Source organism: Aplidium turbinatum, chromosome 14 (genome assembly GCF_918807975.1).
Source record: "Aplidium turbinatum chromosome 14, kaAplTurb1.1, whole genome shotgun sequence".
Classification (NCBI taxonomy): Eukaryota; Metazoa; Chordata; class Ascidiacea; order Aplousobranchia; family Polyclinidae; genus Aplidium; species Aplidium turbinatum.
The window spans coordinates 19,829,126-19,841,792 of NC_137485.1; the positions used below are offsets into that span (position 1 = coordinate 19,829,126).

General features: G+C 35.0%; 1 protein-coding gene across 1 annotated transcript in view; it reads right to left on the reverse strand.

Annotated features, from left to right (window-relative positions):
* Positions 1 to 488: 488 nt before the first annotated feature.
* Positions 489 to 12,667, reverse strand: part of LOC145783202 (dachshund homolog 1-like) — a 49,220-nt gene continuing 37,041 nt past the window's right edge. Inside the window, exons 11-18 of the mRNA XM_082595003.1 lie at positions 12,370 to 12,530; positions 9,866 to 10,072; positions 9,390 to 9,473; positions 5,861 to 5,974; positions 5,197 to 5,385; positions 3,710 to 3,853; positions 2,698 to 2,763; positions 489 to 1,938 (exon numbers count right to left, since the gene is read on the reverse strand). Of these exons, the coding sequence (XP_082451129.1) occupies positions 1,880 to 1,938; positions 2,698 to 2,763; positions 3,710 to 3,853; positions 5,197 to 5,385; positions 5,861 to 5,974; positions 9,390 to 9,473; positions 9,866 to 10,072; positions 12,370 to 12,530 (1,024 nt within the window). The 3' untranslated portion in view covers positions 489 to 1,879. The remainder of the gene's footprint in view (positions 1,939 to 2,697; positions 2,764 to 3,709; positions 3,854 to 5,196; positions 5,386 to 5,860; positions 5,975 to 9,389; positions 9,474 to 9,865; positions 10,073 to 12,369; positions 12,531 to 12,667) is intronic.

Consider the following 12,667-nt stretch of genomic DNA (forward strand, 5'->3'; position numbering starts at 1 on the left):
GCCCTTAGTCGTAGGTGGGCCCCCAGCCAGGGTTTGAAAAACAGTAAATACGGCGTGCCGTGATTTACGCTATTGCTTATTGTCGATCAGTTGTAGCAGAGTTTTTCTTTTCCAAATAGCCAAAAAACATTAAGCAGATTAAAATGAGTGGGGCCCTTCCTCCGACCGGGGGGTACGGGGGCGGTTAACACGCCCCTGAATACGAGGTTCAGTTAATTATTGATTTCTGAAAAAGTAACGCTTTATAGATATACCAAGGAGCCAAATTGACAAATAGAATAGTATTTATCAACTAGTGAGTGGTCAATTTCTAGCAGAAAGGAGCATTTCTGAACTCAGGATTACGAGTGGGATTTAGCCTGAGTTTCCTCACATGAGTCTGACATGGTAAGTGGTAACTTGGTAACTGGTAAATGGTCACTGGTAAGTGGTAACTTATGATCTGGTAGTAAGCAGAGAAGAGATAAACATCGAAAATTAAAATGAAGTAAATTTTGGATTCATCCTCTTTTTTATTGGTCAATCAAGCGACAAACAACAAATCAAACATTGTTTAGATTGGGAAGATATTGAACGTTACGGCGACTCAAAAACAAATGTGGACTGTAGGATTCATCAAAGTCAAAACATTCAAAAAGCAGTCACTTTTAAGTTATGGAATAGAATCGTTTTGTACATTTAAAAAAAAATACATTTACAAGCGTTGCGTACTTCCTCATGTTACATGCTGAAGCTATTTTGAATCGCATTGCACCTTTGAGCAGCAACTCGGCTTTGATCTTTAAACTATGACGTCATTTCAAACCTTCTATTTCATTGTAAATTTGATGCTTGGTTTATGGCGATAAGCAAGACAACAAGGCATCAAGAACTTCACAAGCACAGCAGGAAGTTGATGCCGTTTAACAAAAGCATATCAGAATCTATGTTTTTTAAGACAAATTGATTGCTACCGTTTAAAATATAATAAAAAAAAAAATACCCAACGCTATAACATGATCTTTCGACTGATATTAACCTACGAGGACAAACAGGCTGCCAAAAAACAGTAGTATGACTTGTTAGGTCAATACCACAAACAAGAGTATCTTGGCCTATTTTTTGGAATTACTTCTCTTGGTACATTGCAATGAGCATCATTTGTATCAAAGTTACACCTGACACATAAACATTTAACGAACAATGTACACGGCGGGTAGACAATAAGAAGAATATTTACAGCGGAAATTACAAAAGTTAAACAACAGCTTACTTATGTCACTCTTATTAAACACAGCAATATGTCAAAATATCAGCAGCAAAGAATCATCGTGCCTTCTACTCAAAGCAATGAATGAAACTATTTTTCATTGTTGGCAGTTGAATGAAACTAATTTTTAATTTTTCCACTTTTATGCTTGCTGATGTGCAGAGTTGTAAAAAAACATAATTTTAATAAAAAAAGCTTTTCAAACAATGATTTGTTCTTGCTTTTCAATGAAACGCATTGTTTCCCACGTTTTGTACATTGTAAACACGAGTAAAAATCCTCTTTAAAACTGTTACGCTTGAGAATTTGATTTATCAATGTCTTTTATGACAAAATAAGCATACAATAATAAACAAATTAAACTAATTAAATTATTTAAGCAATACATCGTCATCTTTAGACTTTACGGCATTGTTCTGTCACGTGAAATATCTTTCCTTAAGAGGTCAAAAGTTCAGAAGGTCTATGACATCACTGCGTTTGACATCACTTCAATAATGGCAAATATGCTGTCTTGGCAATCATCTTTGCACCAACTCTAACATCTCGCTTTTAACGACTCAACATCACCGTATGGCGGCGCGATTTTCACGTTTATAGTCGTCACCTTGAAACAGCGCCACTGGTTAGTCACTGGGACGTGGTTTGTTGGAACAGAAGAGGGGAATTTTTAATGAAGATGCGTTGATCTGAAAAAATACTGGTGTTAAATATAAAAATTCAGTTCAGTAAAAGAAAGGTTATATGTCGTCAACCTCATAACAAAACTGCCTAACTCATTTTTTTAGCTTTTGAGAAAAACACAAAAAACTTCCGCATAGAGAATGTTTTTATTAACGAATTTTTGCAAAAAAAGTAGCCTACAGTACTTTAGTGAGTGTGAAGCGTCTTGAGCATTTTTCCAGGCATCACTAAGGTTAAAACCAGTGACTTGGGCTGAAAATCTCAAAATTGTCAAAAAGTGAGTTAGGCAGTTTTGTTATGAGGGTGACGATGTAACAATTAGCTAAGATGCATTGCCGATTATTATAGAAAATATTTTTCTTCATTTTAGGCATTTATGTCATTGGCCAGTTTCAAACAAATATTTTGTATCTTAAAATCACTTTGTTGTCAAGTATTAAACTTATTCACTTCCTTGTCAATAAATTAAAAAAACACTTAAACAAACTTAAATCAACGAAAAGCAACAAAAATGAAAACTCAGATAAACAACAAGTTAAAATATACTTTTGCTAAATAACTTTCTCTTTGTTTGTGAACTTTTCTTTTAGTAAACTTTTTCCATGTTTGTTTAATAAAATAATCTATCATTTTTTAAACACAAAAAAGTTAAAAAAAATTGAATTGTCCACCAATCTCTATTTTGAAAAACTTGGGTTCCTAAAGAGACAAATCTCAACTTCATTGTAGATTTGGTCTTCCTTTACGTTTTGCTCCAAGCTTACCTTGTAACACTGGATGCTCTGCTCTGGACATACCCAAGTCAATGGCAATATCTGCAACTCTTGAATCTGCAAGGTTAAAAAGATTTATATCACAATTTTGAGTCCACTTATTAAAACTAGTAAAACAATGAAAACTGCCTAACTGCCTAAAACTGCCTACTACAAAAAGTGCTCAGCTAAAAGGCAAAGCAGAGCAAATTAAATCAAATATAGTTATTAGTATCTGAAGCCTTACAGACTGTTTCACCTAACGGATCATCAGAAGGTCTTATTCAAATCTAAAATAAAGATTCTATTTGAATAAGACCTTCTGATGATCCGTTAGGTGAAACAGTCTGTAAAGGCTTCAGATAGTAACAACTATATTTGATTTATTGAAACTAGTATATGTTTTAGTAGGTTTATCGGCTATTTCTGCAGAAATGATTTCTTTAATGCTCTGACCGGTCATTTTGATCAGTTCTAAACTTTTTCTAGACAATTTCTTATATGAAATGTTACAACACTTTTAACATTTTTACCATGTATGCCTATCCTTTTGGACAGCTCTCGCTTTCCTTAACACTAGAAGCCTTGAAATATTCCCCTGCCTATAAGGACGATTGCGGTCATTTTTTACCGGTTGTATGAAACGTGTTTTTTTACCGTTTTTTCTTTATTTTAGTTCAAACATTGATATTCGTACAAAGATATACAAAGATATACAAAGATGTACAAGATATACAAACAAACATTGTTCGAACATTAGAAATCTTCTTATCACACACCGGTCATTTTTGACCGGTCAAGGCTTATAGGTAGATGTGTGAAATGCTCTGTTTGCGAAAGTTTTAGTGAAAAATTATTACAGCTACTAAAACTTTATCAAAAGTTAGGAAAACTCATGGAGTATGACCAAGCAAATCGCAAGAACGCCAGAAATATGAAGCGCCAAAACTCAACCGGTCAAAAATGACCGGTCAGGGCTTCTAGTGTTAAAAAAGGTCTTTTGCATTCTTCCTTCTTTATTTACCTGAAATAAGTTGTCTTCTACTGAAGTCCGGACTCTTCTGATCATCGGAGTTGTGGTTGTTGTTGTTGTTGTTGGTGTTGGTTGCCAGTGACGTGATTGAGAGGCTGGTGGGAGAAGGGGAAGATCTGGAGCTAGATTTACTCCCTGGAAAACAATAGAATTGGTAATCAGAGAAGCATCAAAGTGGCATCAGAATCATCTTTTATGGATTAACTTTAGCCTACTATATTTTTAAACACATATTGTCATCTTTCTTCACCTAAATACAACATTTCAAACGTAACTTAACTATGCTTGTTTCTCAAAAAATTGTAAAGTCTTGTGTTGCATTTTATCCCATCTTTAACTAAGGGCGCACTGGGCGAGCGAAGCAAGCACGAATTTTTTTTGGGGGGTATACCGGTATTTCTCTTGAAATGCTTGCACTCTTTCATTACATACGCTTCATAGTTGCATTATCTTCTAAGCACTGTATGCTAAATGAGATAAACTAGAAAAAGCAAAAAAAAAATTGTAAGAAATAGATCGTTTAATATTGTTATAATTTCATATTATAAATCACACAGCAACCCCTTTGGTTGAAAAAATTTGACTATGACCAACAAACTATCACACCATTTAATAAACTGAGCTATTCATTTCATTGCGTCAGAGAACACATACTTTTTATACCTAATTCAATTCCTGAATTAGAAAAAGTGGATGGTTGCTAGTCAGTTAACAAGCAGCAACAAAGCATAGCCTAACGAACGCCCTAGGCTAAGACCCAGCCCTTAATGATTCAAGATAAAGTGGAGATGTTGATCTATCTCTAACAGTGAATAAACGAAATTATATGAAATTATAAGATGGATTTGAGCAAATCTGCGACTCTATAAGCTTCAAGTGAGAAAACCTAATTAAAGAATTTACAAATTCGTGCAAAGTGGAGGATTAAAATATGTGACTGGTTTACCTTGTCAATAGATTATAATCTTAAAAAAGGAGAATGGCTTGGAATAAGATGTTAACGAGTCTTATCTACATTTGCTATCTGCCATCACGTCCAATTCTCGTTGTGCTAATGAGACAACGAGAGCTTGAATTGCAACGCGCGACAATACCAAGTTGGTTTTCAACGAAGAAGACGCTTTGTATCGGAAACACATTGTTATTTATTACGTGACAAAAACCATGGAGAGTAACTCAAATAAAACAGAGAACAAACAGTTATTCCTTTGGCGAAAGTCAATGCTATTTCTGTCAGAGGAAGAAGTATTCCTGCGATGCACGCGAAAATTCTCGATATCTATTGACCTACATAGCAATCGAATGGGAGCGTTATACAAGATAAAACGTTAGAAATAGCACCTTTTTTCACTTACATTTGTTTCTATTTCAATAAGGTGCACTGGAAGAGAGTTTCGACCCTACCCAAACAACGCATATATAATATATATAAAAAAAAGTTGAGTACAATAGAGTATAAATGCTAATCAAATTATTACCTGCTTGTTGACTGGCCGCTATTCTGGCCGCAAATGCGTTAGGGTCAAAAGATGACGTAGGCGGAAATGACGTTTCAGGTGACGTAACCATGGCGGCAGGCGATGAGGTTTCGGACGGTACGTCACCAGCATTGACTCCGTTTGACGCAGGAGAAGAAGGTTGTGGCGACGTCACTTCAACGTCACCGTCTGCAAGTAGTAACTTTTATGAAAGTTGAAATTTCAAAACAGATCTTGTTGGTTTCAACCTGTGCAGCCAAATGCAACTTCCATCTGCTATTAGCTGACAATTTATAAAAAAGAAAGTAATCGTACCAATAGAGCAATGGTTCTCTAACTGTTTTGTTGCCACGCCTTTTGATAAGTTTTCTGGACTTGCGACGTATCCAGCTATAGGAATTTATTTGTGCCTCCAGCCTGAGTGTCAGTGCCAGGAGAAGTTAATATTTGTAGGCATTTTATTATTGCAATTGGGTGAAGATGCGAAAAGGAATGATTGTGCGACGCCCTTGGAAAATTGAAACGACCCATCAGGGCGACGCACAGTTCGAGAATCTCTACAATACAGTAGAGTATTTACGTATTTTATGTGCAATACTCCATGGAAATTAAGGTAATACCACAAAAAAGTAAATTAATGCAAAACAACGTTTAATTAACGAACCATTACTGTTGTTATTATTCACATCATGACCAAGAATCCTCTGCATTGAGACTATTTGTCCTTGCAGTTTTTTGTTTTCTTTCCTTTCCTTGTTATATCGTCTTTCCGCTTCAGCTAAATAAAAAGAAATAAAATTTTAAAATAAACAAGTTTTAATGTTTAAGCCTACTTAGCCTCATCATCGGTCTTGCGCCTGCTATCAGTGGATCTTTGAGGTCAGATGTCGGCAACATCAAATATTAAAATGCTGCTTTCCTGCCACGAACTAAGAGCAAAAGTTTGAAACATCTGGGAAAAGTCTAATTCTACGCTTTTATTGGTGCATAAAACTTGTAATAAAAAATGTATGATACAAATAGAGTTGTTTGCAAAGATTAATTTTTAGCAACAATTCGTCCGCACAAATCACAACCTTCAGCTATTCACGATAGACAAGGCTTAAAGTGCCAAGCAAAATGAGCCTTGAAAGAAGAGTCTGACAAACAATATAAAGAATACAACATATGGCAACAAGACAAGGGATAATCCTTCCTCCCTTTACGGCTTAAATTGACAATATTAGTATGCAAATCAGCGGTCAAAACCGAATTATTTTTTATGAGAAATAAGGTAAACAGTCAATTTCGTGAATGAACGAGCGAGGAAAGTTAGTATTAAAGTTTTAAAAAAAAGATCTGAATTTAAACCAAGTTGATATAGTAAGTGTGGATTAAGTGTTTCATACATCTCAATGCAACTGTGAGAGATGTTGACATTGCTCAAAACTATCTCAAAACCCACAATAATAATAGCACTGTTGGCTTAAGCGGATAAAAATATAACATCTTCAAAAGACATAAATTCTTTTCTAGCCAAAAGGTTCGGTTTGCTTAAGCGCTGTTTACTGGTTACTGTATGTTGAGCAAAATAACTTTCATGTAAAAAAAACATAACACTTTCGCAACCAAACGTAGAATGGCCGTTGACAAATAATTACATTTCAATCTACGTCACCGATAATATTCAATTGTCAGGTAATAATGATCGCAGGAAACGATAGAAATCGAAATGTTACGAAAGACTTCAAGAAAGTGAGGTTGGCGAATAATTCTGATTTCCAAGAAAAACACAAATTCTCCCGATGGCAGCGATAAAGTATAAAAATTTTGATTCAACATTACAACTGATGTTAATCTGCGATAACTACTGATAATTGTCAAAAAGAAAATATTTCAGACTAAATTTACTGACATAAACATCACCAGGAGATGTCTTTATAAAATGGAATGTTTTTGATTTGTTTTGATTTAAAAAACTTAAAATAACGAGAAGAAAATGAAATTATTTCGTAACTTTCTACCTGTTAAGATAAACTTCTGGTACTTGTTTCTGTATTTATGTGTTCAACACTAGGATATGACTAAGCTAAGTTAAAATTAGTTTTTTTTATGTTTAATACAACGAAACATAGAAAAACGCTTGGGTAAGTGGTTATAAAAAGCAAAAAAAAAACACGGCGACATAATAACACAGATACTAGACCTCAACAGTGTAAAGTCACTCTTGGATTACCAAAACTCAACTTTATCTAATTCATATTTTGTTTTCGTCTTGTATGCGTTGATAGTGGCCACCATCATGAATCATAAATAGTTGCTTAAACTTGCTTAATTGGATTTGTAATAATAAGTTTAGAAAGCCGTTGAGGTTATTTTGGAGGAAATCATTCAACACCAATTTCTAAATGCAAAAAGGTACTTTTCATATAAGCCTATTTAAATATAACCTAACACCTTCCGCATCAATATGAAAGAAAGTTAAATCCTTTGATTTTGCCAAAAAGAATTGTCAAGATTGCATGCATTCATTGCACTGCCTATTGAAATTAGTTTTGGCATCCATAAGAACTTGAATAATGTATTGGTTGGTTTTGAATCTTTATCCTCGGACTGACAAAGCCTTGATAGGTTATTCCTGGTAGTTTCACATACTTGTAGAGGCTTTTGACACAGGGCCGGTTACCGAGATTGACAGAGTGGAGCTTCCGATTGTTGAAGTGTTGTTGCCGGGGAATTATTCCATTCACTAGGTGCGGCTGAATAGAGAGCAGTCCTGAAATGCGTTGCTTAAGCGCACACCCCGAGAGTCGAACTTGCACCGCGTAATCTTGAGCCGGGCGCGTAACCACTGAGCTAACGGGGCAGACTAACATATGATCAACTATTGAAGATAAATGTTCGCTGAGCAGCTACCTCAGAGGATATGTTTTTTTGAAGTGTTTACAAACATTTTATTGTACAGTATTACATACAACTGCTATTTTCTCTTTGTTAACGATCAAGAATATATCAGTGGTTGTCGGTAGTTAGCCTTTACTCAGTGATTCTCGACTGTTCGAGCTATGATAGAGCACACTATAATCTATTTAGGAGAGGTGGAGCACACGTAGTTGAGTTAAGTTGTATATATGAAAGAATAAACCTTTATTGTGTAAGCATTGAACACGTGGCTTTATTGCAAAGTGGCCGTGCACTAAAATTAGAGATATTTGCTCATGTGTTTACCAAAGAAAAGAAATCAAAGTCAAAAAAAGAATTCTATCGTCTGAAAACAACGAGGAAATGATCCGTTATTTGATATTGTGATGCTCCTAGTTTATCTCATCAAAAAATATCCTCGTCTTCATTAAAAGTATGCACAAACTACGTACGCAGACCCATGGTTGCATAGAAATTCTATCAGGCTTCATGAAGCTGTTAAAGCTCCCATTACTTCTACCGGTGACTAAACCTGGCTTCAAAGACAACATTCCTACTTAGAGCCCACAGACACGAGCCTGTGGTAGAGTTGGTTAGAGAATTTCTTACACAAACATATCACAACAAGCAATCGACCAGCCGGAGAAATGAGGTTTTTGATAAGTCGCTTGGAAGAAAGAAAACAATTTATCACTTAAACAAATACAACAATTGATCTAGCGATATACCTTCAGAACGTATATTTTATTGTACTCTGTTTACAATTTAACTCGATGTCTGTTTGAAACACCCAGTCATTGTTTTCGGTGCAAAATCGTGGAGCGTTCCGGACTAGTAGAAGGGCGTCTACGTTTGGAAGCAAATAAAAATAGAATATATTTTATTCGATTTCAATTTGCGAAACATCTGTCCTAACAAAATGCAAGACCAATCGATAAAGACTTTGACAACTATTTTGAATTTGTTTGTGAAATTTCTGGACCTATCTAACAAAGAAAACAATCGGATAAGCCAAGACCATCCAGGCGAAAAATGTAAATATTGACAGACAAAATAAAGACAAAAGGAAAAATTTGTTGCACAATAGCAGAAGCAACAGCTATGTGAAGACCATTTCACAGATAATCAAAAGGCATTCAAGCTAACCAAAACAATGACACGTTTAGCTGCTCATAAAAAAAATACAACCAGTCCCTTCACAAACTAACTTTTTATTGACTCATTAGCTTTAAATGCTTAATCACTGTAAACTGTTAAAATCAATTGACATTCGACATTAGTCACCAATTTACCTTTTTCTTTATCGCAATCATTCAGTTTTTGTTCCACAAGTTTGCGAAGTTGCTTTTCTTGGTTTAATTTTAGCTTGAGTTCAGCTGAAAACAAAAAACAACAGTTATGCGATTATATTTGCAACAAATGATACCCATCGAGTTGATGGCAGCCAGCTAAATCCGCCTTTTTTATATTGATGACGTTAAATAACATTGATTTAACGTCTTCAGACGTTAAATATATACGTCTTCAGACGTTAAATCAATGTAAACGAATAGATTTTGATGTGTGAAATAGCCAATAGTGTATCAAAACATCGACAACAAGATGAGTGGCAGACAAAAAGATCATCTATCACAAAGTTTCAGAATTGAGTATAAAATAATAAGACTTGAATACAAAATTAAATAAAAAAATATTGTTCCTACTTCAAAATAAAGAGTGGGTATTGCTGTGAAATGAAAAATAAATTGTCGTTTCTACCATTTTCTACCTATTTCAATCGAAGCGTGTTTCTCTTGTAGGCTTGCGTTGTCTGCGGCAACCTTGAGAAGTCCTTGGATGTTGGTGAGTAAAGTCTGCATCGAGGAGATGTTGCTTTCTGTTGATTTCATCTCATCATCACTAGACGGAGCTATTTTAGGCGGTTTAGCCAGCTCTCTGACAGCATCCGGGACATCACCACCGCTCAACTTTGAAGCTGAAAGCAAAACGCTTTAAAAATGAAAACCTTGCTTTTAAATTTGTTTTTGAAAAGATCTTTGTGAACTGAAAAAATGTTTAATTTAAAATTTTTGAAAACACAAGGACCTGGCAATGATGAAAATGTTTGATAAAACAATAATATGGTGAAAAAGGCCTTTTTGAAATCGCAAATGTTTGCGTAAAGAAGACCTTCTGCATCTTTTATGCAGAACGAAAAAGCTTTCAAGATATGCAAATCCTCCCAGGATGCATTGAACTAAACCAATCGAAATCTAAAAGAACAGGATGACAAAAAATCTCTTGACTGAAACGTTTTCATTTCAATTAGCGACGTTTGCAACACATACTTTGAAGTATTGCAAACGTTGAGGATTAGAGAAACTTTCACGCGGTGCTTTCTATTTGGGTTGATTCAATTGTTCATATGCCCAATAAGATGGATCAATACAGAAAAGAATGTTTGTGAGATAATGACAACCTAACTTCAAGCTGGCCAAAGCGATTTCGTGATTTAACTATTTAATGTACTTCCTAACTGGCAACACTCAAAGAAAACAAGAGTAATTTTTTTTAATGAAGGAAAGGGTTGATTACACAGTATTCATGTTTCTCCAGCAAGTCTAGTCGGCTAGTTCAGTTCTTATATTGTGGGCTAAATTTTGGCCCAACGTGAAAGAGAGTTGCATTTATTGAAAAAGAAAAGTAAACCTGCAATACTATAGTGATTGCTGAAAGCAATAAAATAGAACATTTGACCGATTTTGGGTGACATGCGGGCTTGCTCATTTTTCTAAGCTCATGAAACGTTGGGGAAACTTGTGAAATGTGTTAGGGGTAGCATGCTCTACTCGTCAATACTGTAGTTTGCTAGAAGCAATAGACGGAGTCTTTTTATTGCCATTCCGTAGGACAGCCGAAATGTATATTAAAGTATAAAGAACTTTGCAACAAAAATTTTTTGCCTCACACTTCCAACCGTAGATTTGTGTTTAACCTGATAAGACTTCAACGTCATTGCTTTTTGCGACTAAAATTTTTGTTTCGGACGGTTGTTGTCTAAATCTGTTTTAAGATGAGAAAATTAAAATCGCATCACGAGTTGAGGCCTGTTTAGTAGGATACGACAATTTAATAAAGGATCTTAAAAATTACATTGCGCTTAGGTATGAAGAGTACGAACAGGAAATACTCTACTCTCATAAAAGCTATTAGTACTTCTTTAAGACTTTCATACGTTCCTTAAAAATTTAAGTGCCATTGTAGGAGGTTAGGGCGCTTTGTTGGAGAACTAATGCATTGCAATACATCAATTCCTATTCAGGCTACATGTAAAGAAAAAACCCGCCCTCATGTTGATTTGCCAATGCATTTCGTAAAATTATAATACAATCTTAATCATAAAAGGTTAAGATAAATATCTTTACAACTCATGTAAAGTATGGTGATAAACCCACAAACTATATTGACAGTTCAAATACGATTGTATTAACCATTTATTCAGAATCGATAATGGGCTTAATCTAACCAAAACAATATCAACCTCAGAGAACCTATCTTGATTCCCTCCATACTTCTATAAAATCGTCTTCCAACTTATTAGTATTCATATCAAACTGAGGTGTTGAAATCTTATGAAATGCACCTTCAGTTGGCTTCGCAATAACAGTAAGTTGGCATATTTCACACTCAGTTTACAAGGTGGGTTTTCCTAAATATTAATAAATATATAACAATAATATAACGTTTGCAGTTTGTTTTTCCTACAGGTGATAAAGGATATTGTTTTAATTAACTCTTGTGTATGAATGCATTGACTTTCGGATCTAAATCTGTTGTGCTACAACATGTTAGGTACATGTTACTCCCAAGCTTCTCATACAACTTAACTTTTACCCTGTTCTCAGGCTTGTAAGTTTTACAATAAATTTAAAATACTTTGGTGGTAAGGGCAACAAAAGAAAATCGATTTTATTTGCATGCATGTCAGGTTGGCCTATATTCATTTCCTAAAGCAGCTTTGGTTGGGAATTGAAACTTTACAAGGCGACTTGAATTTGCTTTTAGAAAAAAATTGTAATAATTACCTACATGTGTTTTGTTGTTCTTGTTCTACTTTGTTAAAAACTCTGTATCTAAATATTACTATTATAACATACCGGTAGACTCCTACAGTGTCACTAAACCAATGATTAAACGATCAGCCACCGCACAGATAAAAAACAAAAATTCAGAGAATCGTTTTAAAATGTGGTTTTAAAAATGTCGTCAGGATACTACCAAAACAAAAATTACCGCTCTGTTCCTTGAATGAGTGGTTAAAATTTTGATGGGTGTGACTACTGCCGTCACTCATGTGTCCCATCGCTCCTTCGTGCATGGATCCCAGGCTACTAGCTGGAGAGGTGCGCCCGTCGCTCCCAATCCCGTTGGTTAATCCAAGCGCGTTCTCATAACTTTACAAATAAGAAATGAAACACTGATTACATCGAGATGCTAATTTTGCGTCAGGCAAGATGTTTTGAGTTATGTTTCTTAAACAAAATTTAGTTTGAGTCTACTAAAAGCAAACTACAAACTAACAAACAAACTA